At 39.9% G+C, this 12,560-nt stretch overlaps 1 protein-coding gene across 1 annotated transcript in view; it reads right to left on the bottom strand.

The window, feature by feature from the left end:
- Positions 1-10,928, bottom strand: part of LOC126007743 (histone-arginine methyltransferase CARM1-like) — a 255,607-nt gene extending 244,679 nt beyond the window's left edge. Inside the window, 2 exon segments of the mRNA XM_049772770.1 lie at positions 10,560-10,685; positions 10,859-10,928. Of these exon segments, the coding sequence (XP_049628727.1) occupies positions 10,560-10,685; positions 10,859-10,928 (196 nt within the window).
- Positions 10,929-12,560: the final 1,632 nt, after the last annotated feature.

Raw genomic sequence — 12,560 nt, 5'->3', positions numbered from 1 at the left:
GCTCCTGTGATATAAATTCTATCAATAATAATTTTTTAGAAAATTTTGTCTCTTATAATTTTTTTTTTTTTTTTGGTTTTTGGGCCACACCCGGTGATGCTCAGGGGTTACTCCTGGCTATGCGCTCAGAAGTCGCTCCTGGCTTGGGGGACCATATGGGACACCGGGGGATCGAACCGCGGTCCATCCAAGGCGAGCGCAGGCAAGGCAGGCACCTTACCTCTAGCGCCACCGCCCGGCCCCTGTCTCTTATAATTTAGTCTGAACTAACTTTACCTCACCAATGTTTAAATGATTTATATTGATAAAATGTAAATTTTCGGTCCTTTGGCTTGGCGTTTGGGCGTGCCCCTCCCCCCAGAGACCCCTGCGGGCCGGCTGGGGAGGCCTGAGTGAGTTTCTGTCCTTTGGCTTGGCGTGTGGGCCTGCCCCTCCCCCCAGAGACCCCTGCGGGCCGGCTGGGGAGGCCTGTGTGAGGTTCTGTTCTTTGGCTTGGCGTGTGGGCCTGCCCCTCCCCCCAGAGACCCCTGCGGGCCGGCTGGGGAGGCCTGTGTGAGGTTCTGTTCTTTGGCTTGGCGTGTGGGCCTGCCCCTCCCCCCAGAGACCCCTGCGGGCCGGCTGGGGAGGCCTGTGTGAGGTTCTGTTCTTTGGCTTGGCGTGTGGGCCTGCCCCTCCCCCCAGAGACCCCTGCGGGCCGGCTGGGGAGGCCTGAGTGAGTTTTTGCCCTTTGGCTTGGCGTGTGGGCCTGCCCCTCCCCCCAGAGACCCCTGCGGGCCAGCTGGGGAGGCCTGAGTGAGTTTCTGTCCTTTGGTGGCTCGGCGTTTGGGCCTGCCCCTCCCCCCAGAGACCCCTGCGGGCAGGCTGGGGAGGCCTGAGTGAGTTTCTGTCCTTTGGTGGCTCGGCGTTTGGGCCTGCCCCTCCCCCCAGAGACCCCTGCGGGCAGGCTGGGGAGGCCTGAGTGAGTTTCTGTCCTGTTGCTCAGCGTTTGGGCCGGCCCCTCCCCCCAGGGTGGCGCCTAGAAAGGCAAGTTGAGTGACCAGAATAGACGGGGGAGATAGGGAGATAGGGAGATAGGGCCAACCATCTGGACTTGCAGGTGACCTAGAGGAGTCCACCTTCTGGACCCTGGAGTGGACCAGGGACTCCCCAAGGGCGTGGACAGAGCCTGCAGGGTCGAACTGAGGGAACTCATTCAAGGGAGTCTTGGAGGGGGCGGAGCTCCATTGAATCCCAGAGAAAGGAGGGTGGATTGAGAACTAGGCTCAATAGCGCCAGTAAACATTGTGGCCAGGAGTGGAACTGTACCACTGATGGAAATAAGGAGCAGAAAAGGGACAAGACCCACTACAGGAAGGCCGAACTCTAGGTAGCAAAGGGGAGGAGAAAGGGCTAGGTTCAACAAACTCACCCAACAGCCCCTCTAGAAACACCTTCAGGAAGGAGACCAAAGCAGGCTGAAATTAGAAGCCACAGCACTCCAAAACACACCATTAAATACAAAGAATTATGCATAAATCAAGGAGATCTCTTATAACTGGAGACACCATGACAAGCCCTATCAAGTTTCCAAGTCCACCAAAACGTACAGATCCAGGGGAAGAAGACCTAAAAGCGGTCATGAGGAAGGAAATGCAAGAATTACTAAAACAAATGAAAGAAACCCTAGCAACCGAGTATAAGAAATCCATGGACGAACGAATCAGCCAAATTAAAGAAGAAATGTCAAAGAACATGAGATTCCATACAAAAAGAAGTGAAGGATTTAAAAGACAAAGTAGCAAGCCTTACGAGTAGAAACACAGAGTTGGAGAAGCACATCGAAGAACTCAAAGGAAAACTGCAATCAAAAAATGATAAAGAAACCAACAAAGAAATAAAAGGCAAAGCACTGGAAGGAAAAATCCAATATCTAATGAACAAGGACAAAAGAAACAATCTAAGAATTGAGGGTATACCAGAAGGGGAGGAAATAGGAAAGGGGGAAGAACAGGTGGTCAGGGAGATAATAACAGAGAACTTTCCCACCCTCTGGAAAGATAATTCAGGACAAATCCAAGAAGTCAAGAGAGTCCCTAATAAAATAGACCCTAATAAACCCACACCAAGACATATAATAATCCAAATGGCAAAAAACAAAGATAAAGAGGAACTCCTGAAAGCAATAAGGAAGGAAAAAAACCTCAAGTACAAAGGAAAGGACATAAGAATCAAACCAGATCTCCCATTTGAAATAATTCAAGCAAGAAGACAGTGGAAAGACATATTTAAACAACTGAATGAAAGAAATTTCCAACCCAGGGTCCAATACCCAGCAAAACTATCATTCATATGGGAGGGCAGACTAAAAACATTCTCAAACATGAGCGAACTTGAACTATTTGTGCAAACTAAGCAATCCTAAGCGACTTACTCAGAGACGAATTACACAATCCAAACCCCCGATTGTAACAACAACCACTCCACACAATACAACTGCACAACAGTCCTCTCTATTAATAATTTCCCTAAATGTTAACGGACTAAACTCTCCAATTAAAAGACATATAGTAGAGAACTGGGTTAGGAAAAATAAACCGGACTTCTGCTGTCTGCAAGAAACACACCTACAGTTACAGGATAAGCACAGGCTTAGAATAAAAGGATGGAAAGTAATTATTCAGGCCAATGGAAAACAAACAAGAGCAGGGACAGCCATTCTTATATCAGACCAAATTGTATTCAACCTCAAGAAAGTGATCAGAGACAAAGAGGGTCACTACTTACTGATCAGGGGAACATTAGATCAAGATACACTAACCCTGGTCAATATCTATGCACCTAATGTAGAGTCACCAAAATATGTGAGGCAACTACTGGCAAACCTGGAGAAACACATGAAGGGAATTGTGATAATAGTAGGGGACCTCAATACTCCATTATCACCACTGGACAGATCCTCCATACAGAAAAATAGCAAAGAAATAAGAGCTCTAAATGAAAAATTAGAAGATTTAGGGTTAATAGATTTATATAGAGCCCTCCATCCCCAGAAAGTAGAATATACATTTTTCTCAAACCCACATGGCACCTTCTCCAGAATAGACCATGTCTTAGGATACAAAGCCAACTTATATAAGACCACAAAGGTAAGGATCATTAGAAGTACCCTTTCAGATCACTATGCAACAGAGCTTATAATTGATGTCAAGAAGAAGCAATGGAGGAAAACTAATACCTGGAGATTAAACAACATGCTGCTCAACAACAGCTGGATCAAAGAACAACTCAAGGAAGAAATAAAAAGATTCCTTGAGACAAATGACAATGAAGAGACAATATGTCAAAATTTATGGGACACAGCAAAAGCAGTAATTAGGGGGAAACTCATAGCAATACAGGCCTATGTCAAGAAACAGGAAAATAACAAAACCAACAGTTTAAAAGATCACCTCAAAGAACTGGAACAACAGCAACAGAGGAATCCAACCACAACCAGAAGGCAAGAAATAATAAAAACCAGAGCAGAAATAAACAACATCAAAACTAAGAAAACAATACAAAAAATCAATGAGACCAGGAGTTGGTTTTTCGAAAAAATAAACAAGATAGATAAACCATTGGCAAAACTCACCAAAAAAAAGAGGGAAAACACCCAAATCACTAGGATCACGAATGAAAGGGGAGAGATTACAACAGAACCCCAAGAAATACAACATATCATGAGATCATATTATGAACAACTTTATTCAACTAGGCTAGAGAACCCACTAGAAATCGACAGATTCTTGGACAAACACCCTCTTCCAAGACTGGAAAAGGAAGATCTAGACAGTTTAAACAGTCCAATCACTTCAGAGGAAATTGAAGATGTAATTAAAAAACTTCCTAAGAACAAATGCCCAGGTCCAGATGGATTTACAGGTGAATTCTATCAAACATTTCAAGAAGACTTATTACCACTGTTCCATAGGCTTTTCCAACCCATAGAAAAAACAGCAATCCTACCCAACTCCTTTTATGAGGCTAATATCACACTCATTCCCAAAGAAGGCAAAGACACCACCAAATAAGAAAACTACAGACCAATCTCACTAATGAACATTGATGCAAAGATACTCAACAAAATCTTAGCAAACCGAATCCAACACTTCATCAAAAAGATCATACATCACGATCAAGTGGGATTCATACCAGGAATGCAAGGTTGGTTCAACATACGCAAATCAATAAACATGATACATCACATCAACAACATGAAAGACAAAAACCACATGATCATATCAATCGATGCCGAGAAGGCATTTGACAAAATCCAACCTCCTTTTATGTTAAAGACACTCAGCAAAATGGGTTAGAAGGCACCTTCCTTAAGATAGTTACAGCTATTTATGAAAAGCCTACAGCCAACATTATACTTAATGGCGAGAAACTAGAAGCATTCCCACTAAGGTCAGGAACTAGGCAAGGCTGTCCACTCTCTCCACTCTTATTCAATATAACCTTAGAAGTCCTAGCAATAGCAATCCGACAAGAGAAGTGAATCAAAGGAATTCAAGTAGGGACAGAGGAACACAAGCTAGCTCTATTTGCTGACAATATGATGATATACATCAAAAACCCTAAAGAGTCCACAGAAAAACTCCTAGAAACAATCAACCAATACAGCAAAGTGGCTGGATACAAAGTCAATACACAAAAGACAGTAGCGTTTTTATATACAAACAATGAAGTTGAGGAGAGAGAGATTAAAAATACAATCCCATTTAAGATAGTATCAAAAAATATCAAATATCTAGGAATCAACCTTACAAGAGAAGTGAAAGACCTATACCAGGGAAACTTCAAAACACTTCAGAAAGAAATTGAAGACGATCTAAAGAAATGGAAGAACATCCCATGCTCATGGATAGGTAGAATTAACATAGTCAAAATTACTATCTTACCCAAACTGCTATAGAGATTTAATGCAATCCCTATCCAAATCCAGGCACAATTCTTTAAAGAAATAGAACAATCAATTACAAAATTCATCTGGAACCACAAAAGACCCAGGATAGCCAAACACATACTGAAAAATGAGAAGTTGGGAGGCATCTCCTTACCTAACTTGAAACTATACTATAATGCCATAGTAATTAAAACAGCATGGTACTGGAACAGAGACAGGACCTCAGACCAGTGGATCAGAACAGAATTCCCAGACATAAACCCTCAGATATACAGCCAACTAATATTTGATAAAAGAGGCAAGAATATGAAATGGAACAAAGAAAGCCTATTCAACAAATGGTGTTGGTACAACTGGAAACTCACATGTACGAAAGTGAAAATCGACCCATATCTCACTCCTTATACAAAAGTCAACTCAAAATGGATCAAAGACCTGGAAATTAGACCTGAATCTATAAAGTTTATCGAGAATAAAATAGGCAGAACACTCGAAGACCTTTATATCAAAAGGGTCTTTGAGAATGGAGCACCAATGGCAAGAACGTTAGCATCAAATATAAACAAATGGGACTACATCAAACTAAAAATCTTCTGCATGGCAAAAGAAACCCTACTTATCGCAAGAAGACAGCTAACAGAATGGGAAAAAATCTTTTCACTTGATATATCAGATAAAGGGCTGATATCTAGAACATACAAAGTGCTCAGAAAGCTGAGCCCCTCAAAACCAAATAAAGCCATAAAAAATGGGGAGATGAAATGAATAGACACTTCTCTGAGGAAGACAGAAGGATGGCCAACAAACACATGAAAACATGCTCACCTTCACTCATCATCAGGGAGATCCAAATCAAGACAACAATGAGATACCACCTCACACCAGTGAGGTTGGCTCACATCAAAAATAATAGAAACAACTTTTGTTGGCGAGGATGCGGTATGAAAGGAACTCTCATCCACTGCTGGTGGGAATGCCCCCTAGTCCAACATCTATGGAGAAAACTCTGGAGAGTGCTCAAAGAACTCAGAATTGAGCTGCCATTTGACCCAGCAATTGCTCTCCTAGGCATATACCCCCAAGATGGAAGGACATTCATTCCAAAATACGTATGCACCCCACTATTTATTGCAGCAATCAGTATAATAGCCAAATCTTGGAACCAACCTCATCCAACAACAGATGAATGGATCATTAAGATGTGGTATATATATACAATGGAATATTACATGGCAGTTAGAAATGATACAATCACAGACTTTGCAGCAACGTGGATGGACCTAGATCATGTTATGTTAAACAAAGTAAGTCAGAAGACAAAAGAAAAATACAGAATGGTAGCACTATTCTGAAACACCCAGAACACATATTTTATACACAACTAATACTTAACAATCAAATAACAGGGTTTAACATGGTAGAAACTCCGAACACTGTAATAGTCAACATATACATGGGAGCAGTGTCCAAAATACATGAAAAAGGAATAATGCAAAATTTTGATTACACAATATACCATAAAGAAAACAATAACAATAGAAACGGCAGCATAGAGAGAACAGGTAGGTAATCAGACTTCTACAACAAAGGCCCACAATAATCCCTTGAAGTTCGTATACAGGAACACAAGTATAGAACACCAAGGGAAATCACGGACTGCAATGGCAACATACCATAACAATACCTTTTAATGCCTTTATCTTACTATATTTTAAATAACCTCTCAGCTTTTCTGTCCACAGGCGCCCTTGGATACAAAGGGCGGACAAACTAAGGTGGCAATTCGGGATACCACACAGGATACCATACCTTGCATGCACTACGAGATGGCCAGGAGAAAACTCTTTAACATACACTTTATCTCTAGGTAATACCTCCATTTAGGAATTGAAGCACGTGATCATTCAGATCATCGAAGCAGTACCTGAGACGTACAGACTTAAACCACAGGCTCGATTCTTCGAACACTTTTAATTAAACCAGCATTCCCTTGCTATTCTCTCCTCTCTTCTTACTACTTTTCTTTTCTTTTTTTTCTCTCTATTCTGCTTATTACTTTTTTCTCTTTCTCTTCCCCTTTTCTCTCTAAGGTATTTTCTCTTTTCTCTTCCTTCATACCCTTCCCATATACCTTCCCCTTTCTCCCCTCCGGAAATCCAACTATCCCTTTACCCCTCAATCCCATCCAGATCTTCCACCATATTAAAATTTTTCACCCTCAGTCCTTATTCTATTAGGCATCAAGATCGACCTCCTACTCAACGAACCAGTACCCTGCACCCAGGCGAGGGGACACCCAGATAAACCCACACCTCGTCTCCTGAAAGAAAAGACATCCAACTCCCCTGTGGACTCATGCTGCGAGGCCCTCCCTACTAACTCCCTAACGCGGACTGTTCCTTGAAACTGGGCCTAGCTCCAAAAGTATCCCCAATGCAAGAACTCTTCCAAGACCTCCCTGCCGCAAATTTTAATAATCTGAAAAAATTGTAATCAAATTCTTGTCGTTGATTTCTCCTTTCAGTTCATGATTGCCCCCAATTTAATGTTTTTTTGCCTGTTTCACTAGTTTATCTCCCCCCATTGTTTTACATTTGTTTCTTTAGTCCTAGTACCACTGTGTTTTGGTTGTTTTAATGCCTAAATTGACTGTTAGATCAAAAATTGCCTTATTACCTCTTAAATATAATCTTGTGTCTCTCCCCGCTGCAGTACAAAAATCAAACACTGCCATCACCCTAGCCTTATTAAAAGGCCTAGGTGTTATTGGTGTAAGCACAAATATTTATTCATTGGTTCATACTCTAGAATCTGCTAATGCCTTATAACTGTGGCTAAAAATGTTTACAAACTTAAAGAAGTTTACACTACTGTTGATTTCCTAGCAAAGAGTGCAGAATAACTGCCGTGGTTCAAAATTTAACATTTTTTTTGAGGGAGGGGGGAATTTGTGTCATCCTTAGAGTAAAATGTTGCTTTTTAAAATAAATTCGGCTTAGCTAGAGATAGCATTCAACACATAGAGGATAATTTAGTAAATAGACAAAAAGATATAGAGCAGAGTGAGAGCTGGTACAAAAATTGGTTTTCTACCACTCCATGGATAACAACAGTGCTCCCAGCCTTTTTGGGGCCCTTCATTGGCTTTATGTTGCTAGTTTCCTTTGGTCCTTGGCCTTTTCGCAAACTCACCACCTTCGTAAAGAATCAAGTGGATGAAGCAACCAGAAAGGACTCAAAGGATCTATACCAACAACTATGCACCTCAGAAGACCAGCTGACACCTGACATCTCCCCTCCTGCCAACTCTCCGCCACTTAAGTTTGAAGTTATCGAGGAGCTGGCGCATAGACCTCAATCTGTGCCTTGCCAAGCTTTGGAAATGACTGAATCAAGGGTAGCAGATGCGGTGACTGGAAGCCCCACACCTCTTCACCCAGTGTGGCCAGTCCACCGAGGCACGTCTGTCCCTTCTATATTGTATACTAAACAGGGGGAGATGTGGGAGATCGAGCACCCCACATATCAAAGGAACTCTGAATGAATTTTCCACCGCCTGTCTGATTCAAGCCACAAAAGTTTGCATAGCCCCGAACCAACAGAAAACTCTGCAAATAAATTTAGCTCAGCACAAAGAATCTGGCTTAACCAGATGCCTTAACCTTTCCATGGAACCTGTTTTTGTAACTGCTCTCAAGCATGTAGTTATAGATATGTTTTTGTAAAGTTTAAATTATGATCCTTATTGCTTGCACAAAAGATAGATCTAAATGGAAAATAGGCTAAACAAATAATTGTATTTGCGTAAATATCAATTAGCTATTTGTTTAAGAATTCGCTTCCCCTCCCCCCATCCTGCCAGGTTCCTCTTTATCCTTCCCGCCATCAAAATGTGTTTATGCTCCCATTGGTTAAAATTGTTGTACTTGTACAAATCTGATTGGTTTATGTTTCAATCCTATGTTACTAAAATAGGCCCTGGATTGAGCTATTATGAAAGGGGCCCTTGGGCTACTGTGAAGGTAAGAAGTGCTCAGGCCATGGGGGTATTGTTGGAAAGACGTGTGCAGAAATAATGTTAACTGTATATTAACTTCTGATCCTCGGGGCTGGGCGGTGGCGCTGGAGGTAAGGTGCCTGCCTTACCTGCGCTAGCCTAGGAGACGGACCGCGGTTCGATCCCCCGGCGTCCCATATGGTCCCCCAAGCCAGGAGCGACTTCTGAGCGCATAGCCAGGAGTAACCCCTGAGCGTTACCGGGTGTGGCCCAAAAACCAAAAAAAAAAAAAAAAAAAAAAAAAAAAAACTTCTGATCCTCAATAAAAATAAGCTATTATAAAATAAAAAAAATGTAAATTTTCACCAAATTTATCAATCTCAATATTGGATCAAGGGCATTTTACAAACTAAGCTATAAAATGTATATGAGACTATTAAACACTAAAAATATCCAGAACTATTTTATTTATTTATTTATTTATTGGTTTTTCAGGCCACACCCGTTTGATGCTCAGGGGTTACTCCTGGTTAAGCACTCAGAAATTGTCCCTAGCTTGGGGAGACCATATGAGACACCAGGAGATCGAACTGCGGTCCTTCCTTGGCTAGTGCTTGCAAGGCATCAGACCTTACCTCTAGCGCCATCTCGCCGGCCCCACCAGAACTATTTTAAAAGAAGAAAAATATAGCAGAACCACCATGCTTTTCTGTTATTATAAAGGCAATCAAACAATATGATATTGCCATAAAAATAACCAAATGAACTGAATGGAGAGCTCTAAAATATAGGTCTGGTCTGTATAAATATATAATAATTTTATTTTCATGTCTTTTCATTAAAATGAGGGGCTAGAATAGCTACTTGTCCATATGGTTTAAAAATAACCTTGTTCCCATAACTCACACACTAACTTAGTGTTACAGACCTAAAATATATACTCATTTCAGAGGACAATAAAGGAGACATCACCTGATTGTTAAAGACATAATGCAATTAGGAAAACTGCAATTTTAAAAAAATGATAAATCAAATTCTTCATAACTTCAGTACTTCTCAATATAGAACATGAATATGGCAAAAATAAGAAAATTAACAACTAAAAGATAACATTCATAAATCATGTATCTGATATATACCTAGTATCTGAATATACAAAGACCATCTATATATAAGTTACTAAAATGCAAAAAGTTTTAATAAAGTTTTAATTTATAAGCACATTAAAAGTGCTTAACATAAAATAAAATAAAGAAAATAAAATATAAAATTAAGAAAACAGAAACTAAACCCACAGGAAGGGTCAAGATACAGCTCATTTTTACAGTGCAGCTCATATAAGTATATATGCTATTCCATCAAGCCATAATAGCAAAAACCTATAAGGGCACTATCTGCAAAAAAAATCAAATGGTTTAGATAAATATAAAACTTGAGGCCAGAGCAATAGCACAGCAGTAAGGCTTTTTTGTCTTGAAGGAGACTGACCCAGGATAGACCTGGGTTCGATCCCTGGTGACCCAGATGTTCCCCAAGCCAGGAGTGATTTCTGAGCTCACAGCCAGGAGTAACCCCTGAGCGTCACTGGGTGTGCCCCCCCAAAGTAAACAAAATATAAATAAATATAAAACTTACCTGCATGAGACTCAAACTTCACCAAGGCACTATCACATCCCAGAGTAATCAAGATGGATTCCTTCCCAATTCTGCAATATTCAGCATCTCTGTTGAGTATGCATTTGAGGACACAAGTACCATCAGCTACAAAGAAGGAAAAAAGAATTAGGAAAAATCCATTTTAAGCAAAAACTTCAATGACACACAACATTTCTGTACACTTCTCAAATTTTTTATTTGATTTCCTTAATATAATGAAGGCATATGTGAATGTAAGGGGAAAAGGCTAGAAGGGATGAATGTAATCGGTTGAATACCAATGGAGTTAATATCTGGCTCAAAACTTGAACTCTCCTTAGTTATTGCCTTTATAACCAGGTCCTCCATTCCCAGTAACTCATGTTACTCATGTGGTTTCAAAATACTATTTTATCTTTGAGCACTATAGTAGGAAAATTCAATTATTATTCTGCTAGGTTATTCTTGAGTTCTAACCAAGTACACAAGATAGAGATATCACAACAAATCTCTATATTATTGATGCTCATATTCCTAAAGACAAGGTAGAAAATTTAAGTCAAAATATGTCAAGCTAGAATGTGGTAAACCTATTCACAATAGCCAGTATCTGGAAACAATCCAAGTGTCTGAGTACTGATAACTGGATAAAGAAACAATGGTACATTTACACAATGTAATACTATGCAGCTGTTATGAAAGTGAAGTCATGAAATTTACTTATACTGTACATAGATTGATATGGAAAGTATTATACTGAGTAAAATGAGAAAGGTGTAGAGAAATATGGATGATCACACTCATTTCTGGGATATAATAGAGTACTAAACTAATACACAAAGGCAGTAGAGATGAGGGTACATTGTAGTGAGCTTATCACAAATAGTGGTGGAGTTCTTTTACAGCAGAAAAGGGATCACCATGACAATGATAGTTGGAAATGACCACTCTGGACAAGAACTGGGTTCTGAAAGGAGATATGTATGATACTCCTTTGGGAACAATATTGCAAACCATAGTGTCCAAAAGAATAAAAAGGGAGACAGAAGAGAGAGAAAAAATAAAAATATCTTCCAGGAAGGCAGGGAGAATGTAGAAAGAGGACAGGAGGGAAACTGGGAAATTGGTGGCAGGAAATGTACACTAATGAAAGATATTGCACATTATATGACTGAAACTCAATCATGAACAACTTTCTAACTGTATCTCATGGTGTCAAATAATTTATCTAAAAACAAAATGCTTAATCTAGGCGCTCATACTGAGATAATTTACTCCAGTTTCAATGTTTCTTACATCACAATATGCTGAAAAAATAGATAAGAGGAAGCAAGCAAGACTTGCAGTAAGAAATTCATTCATAGAAAGCTGGGAATTAGTCCTACTTTTTCCTTTACAGATTAGAGCAGCCTTTAGCATTAAGGCTTTGTAGTATGTTGGAAAGAGCACTTAACTTGAGGTTTTATTTTTCTCTCTTACTCGGTAACCTTAATAATTAAATACATAACATCACATTTTTCATTTTGCGAAATAAAACTACTTATGCTTATTTGGACAGACTTCTGTCTAGACTGACTATTAAAGATAAATAACTTCTAAATTATATTCAAAAAACAAGCAACTATACTTCCTCTCATTATAAAGTAGCTCTTAGGTCCTACCCTTAATGTCTTCCATTTGTCTTATAAAATTAAATATATAGCTGTATTAACTCAAAAACATAATTATGTTTAAAATTCTACAAGTATACATAAACATATGCACATTCATGTATGGCCAAAGAGTAAGATGACCAAATATTGCATTTCTTTTTTTTTTTTTTTTTTTTTTTTATTTAAACACCTTGATTACATACATGATTGTGTTTGGGTTTCAGTCATAAAAGGAACACCACCCATCACCAGTGCAACATTCCCATCACCCAAGTCCCAAATCACCCTCCTCCCCACCCAACCCCCGCCTGTACCCTAAACAGGCTCTACATTTCCCTCATACATTCTC

The sequence above is a fragment of the Suncus etruscus genome, chromosome 1, assembly GCF_024139225.1.
Source record: "Suncus etruscus isolate mSunEtr1 chromosome 1, mSunEtr1.pri.cur, whole genome shotgun sequence".
Classification (NCBI taxonomy): Eukaryota; Metazoa; Chordata; class Mammalia; order Eulipotyphla; family Soricidae; genus Suncus; species Suncus etruscus.
Note: the sequence above shows the minus strand (reverse complement) of the source record. Positions and strands in the feature narration are given on the sequence as shown.